This window comes from Dendrobates tinctorius, unplaced genomic scaffold (genome assembly GCF_039654945.1).
Source record: "Dendrobates tinctorius isolate UK_male_01 unplaced genomic scaffold, ASM3965494v1 ptg000011l, whole genome shotgun sequence".
NCBI lineage: Eukaryota > Metazoa > Chordata > Amphibia > Anura > Dendrobatidae > Dendrobates > Dendrobates tinctorius.
Window position 1 is genome coordinate 4,418,711 of NW_027361679.1, and position 15,384 is coordinate 4,434,094.

The window sequence follows — 15,384 nt, forward strand, 5'->3', positions numbered from 1 at the left end:
ACCAGGCCCGGATTGGTAATATAACCAACCGGGCATTTTCCCGCTGGGCCGCTCTCATGTGGGCCGCGGCGGCAGCGCCTGATCATCTGGCCGCTTGCCAGCTGATGCGGCCACTGGCCTGGCTGTTGCTCCTGCCGCCGGCCCTCTGCGGGCATGGCGGTTATAGTTTCCAACCCTCCAGCACTGCTGGGACATAAGCCGCCACGCCCCCTCCCACGCACCCCATCCTCGCCGTAGCATGAGACCTCCCCCCCGCAGCCACTCACAGCGTCGCTTGCCTGCTCTCTTCTCTGTTAACAGGACCTGTGATGAGGTCACAGGAGGGGAGGAGTCAGGGGTCACATGATCAGGAGCTTTTGTCCAGACCCCTGATCATGTCACCCCTGACTCCGCCCCTCCTGTGACCTCATCACAGGTCCTGTGCGCTCAGCCTTGCCTCTTGGTGTCTGCAAGACTCTGCTGTGTTGTTGTCATGGTGCTGGATGAGGTAAGTATGTGTGGGGTCAGGAGGGGTTTACAGGGTAGATGTAGCAGAGCTGTGTGTGTATGAGGTGTACGGAGTGGAGCCGTGTGTGTACGAGGTGTACGGAGCGGAGCCGTGTGTGTACGAGGTGTACAGAGCGGAGCCGTGTGTGTACGAGGTGTACGGAGAGGAGCCGTGTGTGCACGAGGTGTACGGAGCGGAGCCGTGTGTGCACGAGGTGTATGGAGAGGAGCCGTGTGTGTATGAGGTGTACGGAACAGAGCCGCGTGTACGAGGTGTACGGAACGGAGCCGCGTGTACGAGGTGTACGGAGTGGAGCCGTGTGTACGAGGTGTACGGAGCGGAGCCGCATGAGTACAAGGTGTACGGAGCGGAGCCGCGCATGTACGAGGTGTACGGAGCAGAGCCGCGCGTGTACGAGGTGTACGGAGCGGAGCCGCGTGACTTCAAGGTGTACGGAGTGGGCCGCGCGTGTACGAGGTGTACGGAGCGGAACCGTGTGTGTACTTGGTGTACGAAGCGGAGCCGCTTGTGTATGGCGTATACGGAGCGGAGCCGTGTGTGTACGGAGTGGAGCCATATGTGTACTGGATGTTCGGAGCGGAGCCAAGTGTGTACAAAGCATACAAAGCGGGCTTTTCTCACAGACACAGGAGTACACGGCGGAGCCCCGAGGAGCATTTTAAAACACACACATGACGTTCCACCTGAAGAGATGTGCTGGAAGCTGACCGGAAATGAGATAATTTCTTGAGGAGATTGTGATGGAACCAGGAATGCTTCAGATCCATCACTGTGTCCTCCTCCGACAGCGCAGACAGCAGGATCACCTTGGAATCGGGGATGCCGGCCATGTGAGCGGATCATGATATGTCCTGCACCGGGAGGCTCAGGTGGGCACTACAATGGGAGCCGGGCTGCTATAGTATCTTTATAGAATCTTTCCTTATTTCTTTCTCTCTTTTTCTTTCTTTCTCTGTTCTTTCTTTCTCATTCTCTGTTCTGTCTTTCCCTCATTTTCTTTCTCTCTCTCTCTGTTCTTTCTTTCTCTAATCTTTCTTTTTTCTTTCTCTCTCTGTTCTTTCTTTCCCCTCTTTCTTTCTTTTTCTTTCCTCTCTTTCTTTCTGTCTGTTCTTTCTTTCTTTTCTTTACTTCTTTCTTTCTCTCTCTGTTCTTTCTCTGTCTCTCTCTGTTCTTTCTTTCTATCCACCCTTTCTTTCTCTCTCTGTTCTTTCGTCTTTCTCTCTCTGATCTTTCTTTCTCTCTCGCTCTTCTTTCTTTCTCTTTTTTCTTTTTTCTCTCTCTCTGTTATCTCTCTTCCTTAGTGCCAGTCAGTGTGCCCATAATGCCAGCCACTGTGCCCTCAGTACCAGTCAGTGTGATCAGCCGTGCTAAATGGCTGCGATTAGGCGTGGACATGGGTGTGACTAGTTGTGAAATGTGTGTGGTCGGGCGTGGCCTATAATTTGCAGCACATGCCGCAGTCTTTGTCCCTCTTTCCTTTCTTCAAAAGTTGGGAGGTATAATAGGGGCAGCTATGACTAGGGGGTCTGGTTGCCCAATTGATAGCAGTTCTGCCAGGAATTCTGTCACCGTGTGTACAAAAGGGGACAGAGCTTTGGGAGGAGTACTGTACCTAAAAGCAATAAATAGGACTGAGCTGAAATACTGGGCACAGCTGTGACTACATGTTATATAGTCGTGTTAATCTCCTCTCACTTCTTGTAACCTACAAGTGTACAAAGATATTATATAGTCACCATGTGACTAGTGGGCCTGTGTAACTTCAAATGCCAGGGCTGAATTTTAGTCCCAGTCCGGCCCTGGCTCTAACCCAAATGCAACAGAGGTAGACAATAGTTATAAGATACTAGCTGAAGAGCCCGGCGCTGCCCGGGCATAGTAACTAACTACGGTTAGTTATAACAAATTATACTGATTATATATATATATATTTATAAAGCTGAGTGTATAGCCCCGCCTATTCCGCATAGCCACATTCACTATAATATCCCACATCATCCCGTCAGCCAGAGCTACCGTACTACTACCCCTAATATCCCCCATCGTCCCGTCAGCCAGAGCCACCGGACTACTACCCCTAATATCCCACATCGTCCCGTCAGCCAGAGCCACCGGACTACTACCACTAATATCCTACATCATCCCGTCAGCCAGAGCCACCGAACTACTACTCCAGATATCCCACATCATCTCATCAGCCAGAGCCACCAAACTACTACCCCTAGTATCCCACTAGTTTTAGCTTATAATTACTGAGGTAAAATAATGAAAAAATACTGAACGTGTGAACGTGGCCTACCTCTGTCCTATTTCTCCTCCCCATTATTTATTACTACATCTCTTAGGCTGGTTTCACTTTAGTGTTTTTTTGCGCAGTGCATCATGCGCATAAAAAACGCAAAGAAAAACGCATGCAAACGCAAATCAAACGTGCGTTTTTTTAGCGTCATGCGTACGCTGATGCGTCAAAAAACGCAGCGCTGCTTGCGTTTTACATGCGTTTTTGCATGCTTTTGCGTTTTTAATGCGCATGCGTTTTTAGGTGTGACATTTTTTCCATTGTCTAGACCACATTCCAGACTTGTTTACCTCAAAAACGCATGTGCAAAAAATGCAAGCGTGCGCAAGACCATGCGCACGCATGCGTTCCCATAGACTTCAATGTGATGTTCTTGCGCATTCCATGCGCAAGCGTGCGCATGCGTTTTTTTGACGAGATAGGGCGGACCAAAAAATGCAACATCTTGCGTCTGGCGCGAAAGACAAAAAACCGCATGCGCACGAAAGCGCAAGTGTGCGCAAGACCATGCGCACGTCATGTTAAACATAGGTGCGCAGTGCGCACGATGCGCTGCGCACAGAAGCGCTAATGTGAAACCAGCCTTATCAGGCTCCTGTATAAAGTTAGGCATGGTAGTTTATTCCACTCACCCCAGGCAGGAGACGTGTGATTGGATGGTTACTGATTTTACGTAATTATGTAGCAGGTGTGAAGACTGCTCTGATAGGAGAAGGCCCATTTATACAGACACCTAACACTGAAATGCTCAGTTGTAGCAGATCAGGAGAGGGTGAAGCAGCGGTACAGGTTCTGTGTTATCATTCTGCTTAGGCCCTGACTTTCAGGGTTAGCCCACATAGATGGGCTTCTGGCTTTGGTTTCTGTACCTTTGAAGTGATGTTCTTTTTTTCCTCCGTTTTAGTGATTTTGCTTTTGATGCTATAAGGTTTATTGACTTGGGTCCACTTAGTATAGGTGGCAGGCTTACACATTGCTTTATAAAGTCTGCTTTATGGTGTTACTCTGTTCACTCCTATCCTCCTTGTCACTCTCCAGGTATAAGACCTCTGCCACTGGTCTATTTCTTCAGCTCCGATCCCTCTTACTAGTGCCCAGACTTTCTACTTTAAATCCAGGGATTGTGGATCATGTCTACTAACATCATGGTAAGTTAGGGTACCTGGGCTGGACTAGTTGTGGATAGAATAGAAATATATATTTCACTCATGTCTGAGTGTTATATAGTCAAAATTTGGTCATGACCGGTATGGTTTAAAAAAAAAAAAGTGTGTGTGGGTGTGTGTGGAACTCTTCCTGACAGAGGTATGTCTCGACTTTTTTTTTTTTTTTTTTTTTTTTTTTTTCCCCCTATGAATTAGTTTCCTAGGCAGAAGAGTAGTGTAGGTACTTTAGTATACACACATGGAATCTGTGCCTTGCCTCATTGGCGCTAGTGTAGATGCGCTGACACTATTCCTTCCATATACCTTTAGTACACCGCCTCAGAAGTCTGCTTTACTGGCTGTATTTCTCTCAAACACTAACTGATCACCTGGAAATCCAGGTGTGATTATTGGTGGCTGAAGGCTTGTTTCATCTTCAGGAGAAGCCATTCCAAGGCACACACATAGAAATCAATAGCTTGTTTAATTCTTAGGAATACTTAATTTGCCATACCAAGGGATTTTTGGACACGACTGTTCCCTTTCCTGGGATCAGCAGGTAATCGCACATTCTGTGTAAGGGATAGATGTATAAATCTAGTGAACATGTCCCTAAACCTGTGGCTATACTCCATAAGCCCTTGTAGACCTGGCCCACGATACTGGACTTCAGTCTGCCTAATCCGGGAGCTGGTAGAGGTAAAAACGCTGTAAACTCTCACACAGGTTTCCAGGAAGTCTGATATTGCTGTAGGGAACCAGAGCTGATGGCCACTATTCCCACATAAATGTGCTGTTGTGTTTTCTCCATCTGTGTTAAGGCCACATTCACACGATCAGTATTTGTTCCACTCCTGGTCTTGGTTTACATATACCAAGGTAAAATACTGGCCATTCGGAGGAAAAGAGTGGTATAATAGAAACACGTCCCCACGTCTGCACTTTTCACCCACTCCTGGTTTGGCTTACAAATACTGAACATACTACAACTAAATGTATGGAATTTCCAATAGTCATCCACTTTTCACTTTACAGACTAGTGGCAAAGCTGGTAAAGATTCTGGCAAATCTAAAGGTGCTTCTGTTACCCGCTCTTCAAGAGCAGGACTGCAGGTAAGCAATGGTTAACCCTGTCTCTTACAATAATAGTAAGCTGAACACAGGAAAAAAAAGGTATAATTGCTGTGTGTCCGCAAGGAGTAGAGAACCTAGAAGTGTGATACACAGCTACATATGCAGAAAATGTTTAAAGGTTGTATTAATCATAAAAATAATTCATGAAAAAGCAGAGGAGTGGGTAAAGGGAACCTCATAAGGTGCAATGTCATGAGTTGTCAGAGCCATAATTGGGGTCAAATGCATGGTGTTTTAACCTCATTATGGTTCTGACAACTCATGACCGAATTTGCACTTGATGAGGTTTTGGTAACCCAGTTAGCAAGGATAAGAGACATTAGTCCATCCAGTTCAGCCTATATTCCATCAGAATAAATCCCCAGATCTACATCCTTCTTAAGAACCTAATAACTGTAAGGCTACTTTCACACTTGCGTTTTTTTGCGCAGTACAAACGCGCATAAAAACACATCATGCATTTTCTTGTGTTTTGCACATGATTTTTGCAAAGTGCATGGCTTTTTTTTGCGCTGACATGCGCATGACCATGCGCACGTCAGCAATCCCATAGACTTTAATGGGTTTTGCATGAATTTCGTGCGTATGCTTTTTTTGAGACGGGTCGGACGCACAAAAAATGCAACAAGATGCATTTTGGGCGCATACTACAAAAACGCATGCGCATACAAACGCATGACATGTTAAGTATAGGAAAAAACCGCAAGTGTGAAAGTAGCCTTAGAAACAATATTTTTATGTTGGGTTCCCTTTACCCTCTCTTCTCTGCTTTTTCTTGAATTGCTTTATGATCATCTTAAATCGTGTATTAAACTTTTTAAACATTTTCTGCATATGTAGCTGTGGATCACAATTATTGAACCTATAAGGCTAAGTTCACACGTAGCGGAAATTACCGCAGAATTTCACTCCGTGGGAAAATCGCATTTTAAATTCCCGTGATTTTCCCAAATAAAAACTAGCATTTTGCAAGTGTAATTAGCTAGCGTTTTCCAAGTGATCTGTAGCATCGCTTGGAGAACTGATTGACAGGTTGGTCACACTTGTCAAACATGGTGCTTGACAAGTGTGACCAACTTTTTACTACGGAGGCTGCCTGTGCAGCATCAGTAGTAAAAGATAAAATGTAAAAAAAATAAAAAATGGTGGTGTTCTTGCCTTCCTGCCTCTCTCAATGCTCCCGTTCCCAGTAATCCTTTGCAAAAATGCCCGCAATGACGTACGTTCTCGCGGGATCGCGACGTCTCGCGGTAATTTGCGATGACGCCGCGCGAATGGACATCATCGTGGGTCTTTTCACAAAGGCTTACTGGGAGCGTGGAGAGAGGCGGGAAGGCTGCGCGGCACGTCGGAAGGTGAGAATAACAATATTTTTTTTATTATAAATTCTATTTTTTGCAGGGATATGGTACCCAAAGCACGGAGGACAGTCTCCTCTCCTCCGGACCGTGGGTACCATCCGCAATTGTTCTGCTTACTTTTCGCATGGTGTGTACAGCCACATGCGGGAAGTAAGTGGAACAATGCATTCCTATGGGTGCGGGTTTGCTGCGATTCTGCAAAATTAATGAGCATGCTGCGTTTTTTACCGCAAAGCGATTCTGCTGCAGTAAAAACCGCAGCAGTGTGGAATCCCATAGGAATGCATGGGATGTTTATCGTGCGGTTAAAACCGCCGCAGAAACACAAAAAGCCACGTGTGAACTCAGCCTAAGTGTAAGCTTGTGAGGGGGCTAAATATTGTCGTTATTTTTAACTGTTCTTGTAACTAACTTTCTTTTTTTTTTTTTTTTTTTCTTAAGGAATTTTTTTTTTTTTTTTTTTTTTTTTGAGCCATAACTTTTTTTTCTTTCAGTAAATCAATAAGAGGGATTGTCTTTGAGACAAGCTATAGTTTGGACAAACTTTTGCCATACAGTGTACTGAGAACCAGCTGTGAGGGAGAATCTATCTTCTGGATTTTCTTTTTACAGCTTTCATTGTTGGTGGCTAAATGGCTTTGGAACACTTGTCTAGGTCAGGGCATATATGCTGAAATAGTTTTGAGGGGGGGTGTTTTAATCGACTATACCCTGTGACGATATGGTGAAGATCTTTGACACTAGCCAGTCTTCTGTGCACACACATTGGAGATGGGCAGATCAATCAAAATTCAACTCTGCCTCTTTGTGCAAATTTTCCTAGACTCAATTCAGAAAAATGATTCCCTCCAAATCAAATGGCCCTTATGGTCTGGGTTTTCGCCAGACCCTAGAGGAGTGGTCCTCCACCCTTTCTGACCTCAAGAGCCTCATTCGGCTCCCACCCCCACTAAGCAATTAAGGGGAATATGGACAGCTTTTCCACAAGTCACACTGAGGTGGTATACTAAAATCCAGAGGTTGCCACAATACCCCCTTTCAGTATTTGCCAATCAAACACTCCCAACACTGTTCAGCTTCGAGCACCTCCTCGGACAGTTGGCATCATCTGGTTTCCAGTTTGCCTTGCTTAAATATTCCCAAACCTCCAAGGCCAAAACATTCTCCCAGATCTGCTCCTGTGTAGAGCTAATCATTGTAATTCATGAACTGGAGACCTGCTCTTCATAGTTATCTAGACTTGGTGCTAATGCACCAACCTAGCAGGCAGCCACAAGCCACACCTCATGGGCCCACAAGCCACAGGCTCTGCCTGCCCTAGAGCATAATAAACTTGTGGTTAAAAAAAAACCTTAATCTCCTCGTCACACTAGGCCTGGCCTTCTGCCTCATGACTAGTTCATGGGGGTTCTGTGAATGCACCCACAAGGGTCACAGGCACAGCACAAGCTGTGATGTCATTATGCTGTGACTTTTAAAAGGGCATGTACAGACTTCTCATCAGTTTAGTCAAACCTTGAAGTCTGGGCCCAGCATGAGCCTTCTAAAGAGGCAGCAAGGACTAGATGGGTGATTGGCCATGAAGGAAGTAGTTCTTGTATATGAATGACTTGGGGAGGGGAAGTCTTCCTGCTTTCACTCTTCCTTTGAATCACACATGGCTGCTCACTTCTGCTGTCATGCATTTATGGAAATGCACCCATTTTTTTCTTGCACTGCTTTTGTAGGCATAGGATGCTGTGACTCTGTAACTGGCAGCTGTTCATAGGCATGACTGTTATGGGTCGCCCTCCCAGGGCTGTGGGGTACTCTGTACCGGGCCAGTAACTCAGGGGGAAGGCCCTGAGGCCCTGGCCCTGGGCGCGCAAGTAAAAGGGGAATTGAATGGTCGAGTGTAGTTGACTAGATGAATAGTTCATGACGCCACCTGTGGTGTTCGGCAAGGGAGCTGTTAAGCCGACGCTGCGTGCAGATCCTCTGGGACTGATGGTATGGCGCAGCAAAGATGTTATAGCTCCCCACAGGTGAATCTGTAGTCCCAGGGCAGTGTAGATGGGGAGGCGTAGGTGAGGTAGTGTTGGGCACTGAGATGTAGTGGTGCCAGGTGTGTTGGCGCAGGAATGAGTGGAGGACACCAGGGCATGTAGTTCCAAAGCTTTACTCAGTCTGTTGTACAAACAGGTGCCTGACTCCATGCCGTGTCCTCCGGTTCAGGGACTCAGTCAACCTCCAGGCCAGATGGAATACTCCTTTCCAACACTCCGCCAACATGTGCATTTCTGAATGTCTCCTCTTATAGCGCCTATAAATGAAGTACTCCCAGTACTGAGTTACACTGGGGTTCCTCCTGTCCGTTGTTCTTATGAACTCTACTTGTATGGAAGACAGCTGTAGCCTGCTTCGGGGACTCCTTGCTACCTAGTCCCAGATCACTTCTCTGATGCTGTTGTGCCCCCAAGTCTTATGTGGGAATAAGGTGGTGACAACTTCTATTCCTCCGGTGTCTGCTGCAGGACCATTAGTATCCATACAACCTTGGGGACTGGGCCACGGCCTTGCGCTTAGAACTTCTAGGAAGGGTTCTCTTCTAACCCACTTCCTCTGTTCTCTTTTACTCCTCACGTTCCGTACTAATCTTTCCTCCTTATGAATAATCAGACTTTCAGTCTGTCGCTCTTTCTTCCTTTCCTGTGCCAGCAGACCCAGGTCACTGGGATCTGCTGCAGCACTTCATCCATCTATCCCTCTCTGGGTATCTTCTCTCACTGACTAAATCCTAAACTCTTCCTGCTCTTTTAATGTAAACTAAGCTCCACCCACCTCCCAGCATGTTTTGTGTTCAAGTAGGGAGCCACCAAGGGGTGCTATGCTATACTCCAAGCAGGGAGCCGCCGAAGGTGCTTTGCTAGACTACTTTGTGGTGTGGGGTGTGAGTGTTGGAGCGTGGTCAGGAGTCTCCACCTTACCTGGATGGTGGGGTACCACACCTCAGGAGGAGGTGCAGTACTTCTGTGGCAACTGAGCCTCAGGGGTGCCACAGTTACAGCAGTGCTAGTGTTGGGTAAAGTTCCAATACTAGGGTGGCAAGGTCAGGTTAACCAGTATTGGTCTACATCACCTGATCAAGTGTCGGATGGCTCCTGGAAAAGAGCAAACCAGAAAACTGTTATTGGCCTGTCCTGGGTGCACAGAGCTTGAGTTTGGCAGCCATTGCACCATCTAACCTAAATCTGGATGATGTGATGGTATGTCTGAGGAAAGGGTGCCTGATGGAGAAGCGCACAAAAGGGGTAAAGCCCTAACATGCAGTAAAAACAATAGGTTTGCTTATCTTGGGTGGTTATGTGAAGACACAACTATAGAGGTTTAGATGGCTTCTGCCCTGTGGCTGGGGAAGGATCCCCCAGAGGGAAATCATCAAAACGGGGTAAACATATTTAAAAATTGGTTGCACTACTGGAAGTCTCTTGCTGCAATATCCTTAGATGATTCTCTATCCATCACATGTTTCAATGCCATACTGGCCTCTTTATAAAGTGTGTTGGGGAAGGTATATTTGGCGGCAATAGTCTGTGAAACATGGTGAGGCTCCAATTTTCACAACTTGTTAGTTATCTGCACACATGGCCAATTACACGTGATTAACACACTTGATGCCATGTGTAATCAGCATTTTCATGGCTCCACTGTCCAGAGCTGACATGTGAATGGATAAGTAAAGATCTTTTTCATTAATCCTCTATTTGCTTATTTGGATTTTAGAAATGAGAGGGCTTGTGCCCAATGGTGTTTTTTCACTAATACATGTTGTCTTTTTACTTTCCTCTTGGCAAACACTGTAAATGTCAGGGGGAAAAGTGTGTATGTGTGGGTCTATTAACACACATCTCTTGGATAGCAAGAGCACTCCACTATGGAGATGGTCAAGCTATTTGGCAGCATTGTGGATCTCATTACCATTCAGCACATAATTCCCTCATGCTACGTACCCCACAAGCTCTGAGGATTACTTGCTGTTAGGGTTTTTCTATTCTTGCCTAAGCATCTGATTTTTACTTCAGTTTCCAGTGGGTCGTATCCATCGTCTTCTGAAAAATAGATCTACCAGTCATGGCCGTGTTGGTGGAACGGCTGCAGTTTACACAGCAGCAATCCTGGAGTATCTTACTGCTGAGGTAAGCCTTAAGTGGACTAGAAAGGACTAGAGCTTGGAAGAACTATAAAACACTGACCCCAAAAATGTATCCCACCCCTTCATTTTTTTTAACGCCAAAAACAAGTGATAAAAGTACTGATAATGCAGTAGATGCTGCCTGTAGTCCTATGTCACTGCCCATGTGTTGCATGTGGCCGTGCTATTGCAGAGAACTGTACTTGGAACACTGTTCATGATCGCTGTATTGGGGGCACAATGGATGTCAAGTCTCTGGGTTCAGCACTCCCTTTTATTTTATTTTTTTTTATGGGACTGCTGGATACACAAGTACAGTCCCATATTCAATCAATAGAATAAAGGTCAAGCATGCACTACTTGTTTCAAGACTGGGCTCTACAGGACCTTGTTCCTAGGATCCAAAGCCCTGTTCTTGAGCTCCGATTGCTAGGAGCCTGACTCCTGGGAGCTCCAATCAGTAAATATCCCCTAGCCAAAGAATAGTGTATTTGCAATTTTAGGATTAACCTTTTAAAGCATTGTAGTGAAATAAAATATTTATCTTGGCACTCCAGAGCAGATGCACAAACTGATGTTTTGGTCTTAGGATCAGACCTTCATCAGATTGCATTGCAGAGAAAGTAGACATAGATCAGAGTTTATAGTAACAGCCCTGTGGTATGGCAAAACTTGCTTGTAGGTACTGGACAATATCCTGGAGTGTCAAGTTTTGTATATATTGCATTTGGGGTGGAACCCTACTTGAGCACCCATGAACCAAGCACGTCTCTGCATCGTCATGCCTTGGGCTTTATCCTAAGAGGTCATTAATTTCTGACACATGGTGCTGTTCAGGGACCAATCAGACTAGTGGAGTATGATGCAATCAGATGCCCCCCCCCCAGCCTGATATTCATGACCTGCAATGGATGGGTAATGTTTTATGACTAGATTACTACTTGGCCTAAAGGGAACCTGCCATTAGATTCCTGCTAACCAAATCAAGGCAACACAAAATGAACACTGGCTGCCTTATTGCAATAATGTATGCATAGATTAGTCAGTCTAGGGGAGTAGATGACCAACCTCGGACTAGTCAGCCAAAGTTCCCATGAAAAATAACATCTTTGCAATATATCATGATCTCACAAGAATCTGCTTCTTTCTATGCCTGGATGGGTCTACAAAATTCTCATTCCCCATTTCACACTTGTCACCTCCTATTGGGAGGGAGGAACTGTACCAAAAGGGCAGTTGCTACTCTATACAATTTCTGTCTTCATTGAATACAGAATTTACCCATTAATTGAATGATCAGACCTGGAGGAGAGAGATTTGAGATGTACTGTGCAAATTAATTGGGACAAAGCATTTTTTTTAAGTAAAATCATAAGTTGGTTACAAGTCAGTGATTCAAACCAGTTTAACTGCTTTGAACAAGTGAGTGCCTGTTCAAAGCAGTTAAAACTGGTTTGAATCACTGACTGGTAAACAACTTATGATTTTACTAAAAAAAAAAATGCTTTGCCCAATTAATTTGCACAGCACTGTATTAGAAGTTGCTTAGGTCATCTGTTATATTGATAAATGAAATGACACTAAAAAAAACTTGTCAAGTGAGAACTATTACCCTGTAGATATGGGGTTAATCTACAGGCTATTGGCACTCTGGTTGCCCAGCTTACCTTCCTCCTGGCAGTGAGGCTTTAACTTTTCTTCCTGATGGCATTCAGGTTTCAGGCACTGGGCTCAGTCACTGCTCCATGTATAGAGCGGCAGCTGTAACATGCCCTGGGCACTGACTGCTTGCCAAGCACTCTACCTCACTCTAACTTTTTTTTCTTCATTTGATAGGCTGTCTTTTAAAGTGCCAATCACTCTAGGGTGTTCATGCCAGAACTGTCTTAAAATTCCTCAAGTCACTTTTTCTGCACAAATTAAAATTCATATAAAATGTCAAGTCTTTGGTGTCTTCATCCCAGTCATGTCTAGCTTTGCCAAAATGGTCAGGGTTAACTGATGAAGCTGCTCCAATTTATGACTGGAGTAATTCTGGTAACAGCAGGTGTGCTTTATTTCCAGTCCCACTGCCCACTTTTTGGAAAAACTCCACTTATGCATCACATCCTCACCAATCACACTAACAGTTCCCATTGAACGCCATATCACATACATGGTTACTAGCTCTTGTGTTGGCCAAAAGCTTTTTTTTTTTTTTTTTCTTTAAGCCTGTCACTATGATAAGGTACAAGCTTTATCGGGGCCCTACACTAGCCTATTAAACTTCATATCCAATACTTGGGTACTTTCTTAAAGGGAATGTATTGCATGCATTTTTTTTTTTTTTTTTATGGCCACTAATGCCACATACAAGAAACAAATACAATCGCACCATGACCAGACCACATATTGCCACCACATAGTGACTAAATACTACAATACTGATCAGTGATTAAAAAAATACTAACATAAGTGCCATTATACACAGGAGCATAGTATATAGGAAAGACTTGCCAGTGACGGCTCTAGTTTTCCTTCATCTGGCACACAGCCAGGACTTATTTTCTGTAGAGATATCTAGAGCACTGCTTCTAGAGCACATTCCCCACAACTTCTACGCTATACCAAGCCCAACAGATGTGCACCCATTAATATAGTTATTATGCAACCCATCATTCTAAATATAAACTGTAATCCACCAGCTATAACCATGTTCACCACTCAATAAATGGATTAGCACCTGTAATTTCTCCCAGTTCAATGCCAGTCACTGCATCCTCAACACTCCTCACTCTGTACCTCCTTTCCCCCCCCCATCATTATATCTACATGCCCTAATTCATTTTCATGTCCCCATACCCATTTGAATCATTTACTTTTTCTTATACTTGCCTCTCATGACAGCTCCATGCTCCAGCACAGATGTGCAACACCAATGGTGACACACAATGCATTATTCTACCCTGGGATCTTGAGTCAAACAGGAGGGGAACCAGACTGGTCTGTGCCCCCCTCTTTGCTTCTGCTCATCAGGCATCACCCCAGTAAGGGCAGTAATGCCCTGATGGCGGCTCTGGGTAAAGGCACACAGCAGCTTTCAGGTCTGACTAATTTAGTGGTGTGCACTCAATGAATTGGGCACACCACTCTTTAAAGGGAACCTGTCATGTCCCCAAATGCTGATATAGGGTTAATCTGCAGGTTTAGTGTGTTTGAAAGCTGTGTGGCTGCTGGAAGGAAAGTAACTTTATTCCTCCTGGTTTCTATGGCTATTGATGGTGTTTGCTGTGCATCTACCAATGTAGCAGATTCTACAAATCTTCCTTTCAGAGTGCACTAAACATTAAAATCTTGATTAAACTTGTTTTCACTGGCAAACCCCTTATCACTCATCAATTGACTGGGCCCTGCAACACTGGTAAAATGAATACTGTATCCTGCTGAAAATGGGTCAGCAGTCCACATGCCTGACTACTGCTCCATGCTTAACAAGCAATCCCCATAAGGAATGAAAGTGCAACACTCAGCAGCCCTATAGAAGATGAATGTAGCAGTGGTCAAGCATGTGCATTGCTGTAATCTGCCAATCTGTGCAGGCCCCAGCTGCTGGGCCATAACTTGTGGAATGGCTATCCCATGGGTTGGAGATTATCCTGTAAAGATTTAGTGAAGGTGTTTCTGTATACATGTGTTGGGAAAATCTCCCCTATTTACTCTAGGGTGAATGGTAGCCTGAGTTCTAAAGGTCATAAACCATTTTTATTGCAGGATTCAACAACTCATTGTGATCTATAGACGGTGTGTGTGTGTGTATATATATAATTTTTTTTTTTTTTCTTTTTCACCTTAAGGTACTTGAATTGGCAGGAAACGCTTCAAAAGATCTCAAAGTGAAGCGTATTACACCACGTCACTTGCAGCTCGCCATAAGAGGGGATGAAGAACTGGATGCCCTCATTAAGGCTACTATTGCTGGGGGTGGTAAGTACGCTGATGGTTCCTTGCAGATTACTATGAGGGATTATCTTTAACTTATTATGGAGATCAATTGCCATATGTATATGTGGGGGGTAGACACCTGGAACAGGGGCTCGTTAACAATTTTTGGTCTTGGAAAAGAAGGCTGAGCACTCAGATTACTTCTTATCCCTTTTTTTTTTTTTTAGAAGACTGTCCTTAAGGCTATAAACCACTGCACTGGCCTGATGACAAACCTTTGATTCACCTATTGGTGTCCATTACGCAAATGTTTAGCTCATAGTTATTTACTGTGGTTCTTGGAAACCTCTGATTTCTTCCTAGGTGTCATTCCTCATATTCACAAGTCCTTGATGGGCAAAAAAGAGCAACAGAAGGGGATCTAACTGAACACTCAAACATGGATGGTGTTTAAAACTTCAATTCCCATCTGAGATGCAGCCTGACACTTGGAATGTAACCACATTTTAGCTACAAGAAAAGCCAGTCCTGCACTGTAATGGCTGGGAATTATTTTAAACTTTGGACTTTATTTTTTTAACCTATAAATGTCTTGCTAACTTCTGAATAAATGGCATCATTCCTTCTTGCTATTGGCATTTTTGCTATTTTAAGGCATCTCTTGTGAATTGTTTTCTCTCATTGCTATTTACACTTAGCTTATTGCTATTTACACTTATTTTTGGGCCGATAAGCTGCCATCAGGGGCTTATGTACAGCATTACAGAATGTTGTAGATAAGCCCCTGATGTAACCTGAAAGAAGAAAAACTAGTTATATTATACTCACCCAGAGGTGGTCTGGGT

The 15,384-nt window shown here is 44.6% G+C and overlaps 1 protein-coding gene across 4 annotated transcripts; it reads left to right on the forward strand.

Moving 5' to 3' along the window:
* The first annotated feature begins 3,468 nt into the window (after positions 1–3,468).
* Positions 3,469–15,167, forward strand: LOC141100734 (histone H2A.Z-like). Of its 4 annotated transcripts, none has more exons than XM_073589413.1 (6): positions 3,473–3,596; positions 3,846–3,955; positions 4,988–5,065; positions 10,509–10,622; positions 14,452–14,581; positions 14,903–15,167. In XM_073589413.1, exons 2-6 carry the CDS (start codon positions 3,938–3,940, stop codon positions 14,962–14,964), a joined length of 402 nt encoding a protein of 133 aa, XP_073445514.1. In that variant the 5' UTR covers positions 3,473–3,596; positions 3,846–3,937; the 3' UTR covers positions 14,965–15,167. The 4 variants fall into 4 exon arrangements, with proteins under 4 accessions (XP_073445528.1, XP_073445514.1, XP_073445522.1 ...); XM_073589421.1 differs by having other exon boundaries at positions 3,563–3,590; XM_073589427.1 differs by lacking the exon at positions 4,988–5,065 and having other exon boundaries at positions 3,469–3,596.
* The last annotated feature ends 217 nt before the right edge of the window (positions 15,168–15,384 follow it).

Coding starts and splice junctions, on each gene's coding strand:
- LOC141100734 (XM_073589413.1), top strand. Junction 5,066..10,508: donor CTTCAAGAGCAGGACTGCAG/GTAAGCAATGGT, acceptor TTTTTACTTCAG/TTTCCAGTGGGTCGTATCCA. Junction 10,623..14,451: donor TGGAGTATCTTACTGCTGAG/GTAAGCCTTAAG, acceptor TTTCACCTTAAG/GTACTTGAATTGGCAGGAAA.